Here is a 3,053-nt window from a genome sequence, read left to right as displayed (position 1 = left end):
GGGCTACCCGAGAGGCGGGGTGGCAATAAAGTTCATGTGCGTGTAAAGGCGTCCCGATACTTCTGGCTATATAGTGTATAATGTATATAAACTTCGTCCTATGGATTATAAAATGGGTGTAAACCCGGAAATAATGTCCAATGAACGATAATCTCTATTTCCGGGCGTCTTAGAATGATAGGACGTTGTTTGTGGTATATAAAGCGTTGTGCAGCCTTCCCCCTAATGGTGGACACCACATGACAGCGTCGCCTGCACAGCCCGGAATGGAACGCATTGTGTCATTGCTGGCGATGGCGGTTGGAGACGGTCGCACAATTATCAGAGAATTTCTTACCACGCTCGGGTCGGCGACGCTTATCAATGCGTCATGTAAGGCTTCCAGCTTGTCCCACGTTCCCCCACAGAGGACGAGCCGCGCTCCAGCCGCATGGAACACCCTGGAACATTCTGCAGAACAATTGCCACTGTGAATGAAATGAATGCGTCCTTCGGACAGATTGTCGTTGTTGCATCGACTTAGGTCGTGTTCACACCATGTCTGGAGCCATCGGACTTTCAGGTGCGTTCCAGTGCGTTTGTACGCATTTTTTTATGCCTTTCCATGCGACCCAGACCAGACGAAATGAGACAAGAAGTATATTTTTTTTGTCTGGACCGGAAAGGACTTTGCTTTGTATTGCGTTTACCATCTGCAGTCTCACGAAGCAATTGGCCCCAATCACAATCGTGTTGCGTTCCAGAGCGGTAGCTGCTGGAACGCACCGCAATCGCTCACAAAACTTCCCCCTGCGTTCCGGGGCGGGAGGGGGGTGTGGCGGTGCATTGAAGTCAATGGCCCATTCGCCGCCCGCAGTGCACATCGATACCTGCGTCTCAGTCGAGTGCGATCAGAACAAATAGCACGTGCAGCATTTTGCGCGATCCCTCTGGACCAGTGCCCAGCGTTCTTGTGCGGGGGCGATCGCGGGCCATTGACTTCAATGCATTGCCACGCCCCCTCCCGCCCCGGAACGCAGGGCGCGATACAGTGCGTTCCAGCAGCTATCCGTCCTGGAACGCACTGCATATGGCGTGAACAAGCCCGACATTTTTTATTTAGCAGACAGAATAAGGAAAAGTGAAAGCTGAAGTTTAATGTACTGAATGAACTGACTGACGCCGAACTGACTGACGCCGAACTGACTGACGCCGAACTGACTGACGCCGAACTGACTGACGCTGAACTGACTGACGCTGAACTGACTGACACTGTACTGACTGACACTGTACTGACTGACGCTGAACTGACTGACTCTGAACTGACTGACACTGACGCTGAACTGACTGACACTGTACTGACTGACGCTGAACTGACTAACGCCGAACTGACTGACGCCGAACTGACTGACGCTGAACTGACTGACACTGTACTGACTGACACTGTACTGACTGACGCTGAACTGACTGACTCTGAACTGACTGACACTGACGCTGAACTGACTGACACTGTACTGACTGACGCTGAACTGACTGACACTGTACTGACTGATGCCGAACTGACTGACACTGAACACCAAATATAAAACAAAGGATAATAAAGAGAAGGAGGAGGAGCCGAGACCGACCTTTTCCCAGCCCGGATACGGCATCCGTAATGACAACCACTTTATTCTTCAAGGCGGACCGAGACATCAGCCGCACAACCTCCCGATAGATATAGATAATTCCGCTGATTCCCAGGATGAGCAACGGCAATATCAGAAATGCCAGAAACCCCATATCTGCCCTCCATGGAAGAGAAAGAGAGAGAGACAGATAGACAGACAGATAGACAGACAGATAGACAGACAGATTTTTAAAATAATCACATTTTGTTTCTTTGCAGCCTGAAATGAAGACAGGGACAGTTGTTGTTTTATCCAGCTGTATTTACTCAGCGCAACTTATAACATCCAAGTGAAAGATAGAACACCGGCATGTCAGAAGAAGGATCGCCCCTTCCGGTGTCAGTATTTTGCTCCTGCTCCTCCTCCTCTCCTCCGCAGGACGGCTCCTCTTCCTCCTCTCCTCCGCAGGATGGCTCCTCCTCCTCCTCCGCAGGACGGCTCCTCCTCCTCTTCTCTGCAGGACGGCTCCTCCTCCTCTCCTCCGCAGGACGGCTCCTCTTCCTCCTCTCCTCCGCAGGATGGCTCCTCCTCCTCCTCCGCAGGACGGCTCCTCCTCCTCTTCTCTGCAGGACGGCTCCTCCTCCTCTCCTCCGCAGGACGGCTCCTCTTCCTCCTCTCCTCCGCAGGATGGCTCCTCCTCCTCCTCCGCAGGACGGCTCCTCCTCCTCCTCTCCTCCGCAGGACGCCTCCTCCACCCCCTCTCCTCCGCAGGGCGGCTCCTCTCCTCCGCAGGGCGGCTCCGCCTCCTCTCCTCCGCAGGGCGGCTCCTCGGGGGCGGTGACATTGGATGGTGACAGTGTGCGGACGGCAGTCTTCAAGTCACTCCACAGATTTTCAATGGGATTTAAGTCTGGGCTCCTCCTCTCCTCCGCAGGACGGCTCCTCCTCCTCCTCTCCTCCGCAGGGTGGCTTCTCTCCTCCGCAGGGTGGCTCCTCCTCCTCTCCTCCGCAGGGCCGCTCCTAGGGGGCGGTGACATTGGATGGGGACGGTGTGCGGACGGCAGTCTTCAGGTCACTCCACAGATTTTCAATGGGATTTAAGTCTGGGCTCTGACTAGGCCATGCCAGGACATCCCCCTTCTTCTCCTTCATCCTCTGTGGGGTGATGGTTGTTGTGTGATTTGGGTCATTGTCATGTTGGGGGGGAGGGGGGGCAACTTCTTCCCAGATTCTCCTATTTTGCCCCATTCTTCCTTCTATCCCTATTACCACCACCATGCTTCCATGCTGTACTGTAGGAATGGTGTTATTTGGATGGGGAGCTGTATTGGATTTCTATGGGAGTGACAACCCTCCCATACTGGAGGATTTGTGATATTGTTGTCACACAATGACCGCTCTTTGTCATCAGTTCCTGCAATAGTCCTCCCTGATCAGTTTCCTCCAGTTTGGAGCGACGCCCTG

General features: G+C 53.6%; 1 protein-coding gene across 2 annotated transcripts in view; it reads right to left on the bottom strand.

The window, feature by feature from the left end:
- The window catches only part of DHRS7C (dehydrogenase/reductase 7C), a 6,233-nt gene extending 4,472 nt beyond the window's left edge, over positions 1-1,761 (bottom strand). Inside the window, exons 1-2 of one of the 2 annotated variants that reach the window (XM_018572726.1) lie at positions 1,608-1,761; positions 338-450 (exon numbers count right to left, since the gene is read on the bottom strand). In XM_018572726.1, the coding sequence (XP_018428228.1) occupies positions 338-450; positions 1,608-1,761 (267 nt within the window). The remainder of the gene's footprint in view (positions 1-337; positions 451-1,607) is intronic. The other variant, XM_018572727.1, reaches the window with a different exon arrangement.
- Positions 1,762-3,053: the final 1,292 nt, after the last annotated feature.

Source organism: Nanorana parkeri, unplaced genomic scaffold (assembly GCF_000935625.1).
Source record: "Nanorana parkeri isolate BGI_ZX_2015 unplaced genomic scaffold, ASM93562v1 scaffold2113, whole genome shotgun sequence".
Taxonomy (NCBI): domain Eukaryota; kingdom Metazoa; phylum Chordata; class Amphibia; order Anura; family Dicroglossidae; genus Nanorana; species Nanorana parkeri.
The sequence above is the reverse complement of the archived record's forward strand: the minus strand, read 5'-3'. Positions and strand labels throughout refer to the sequence as shown.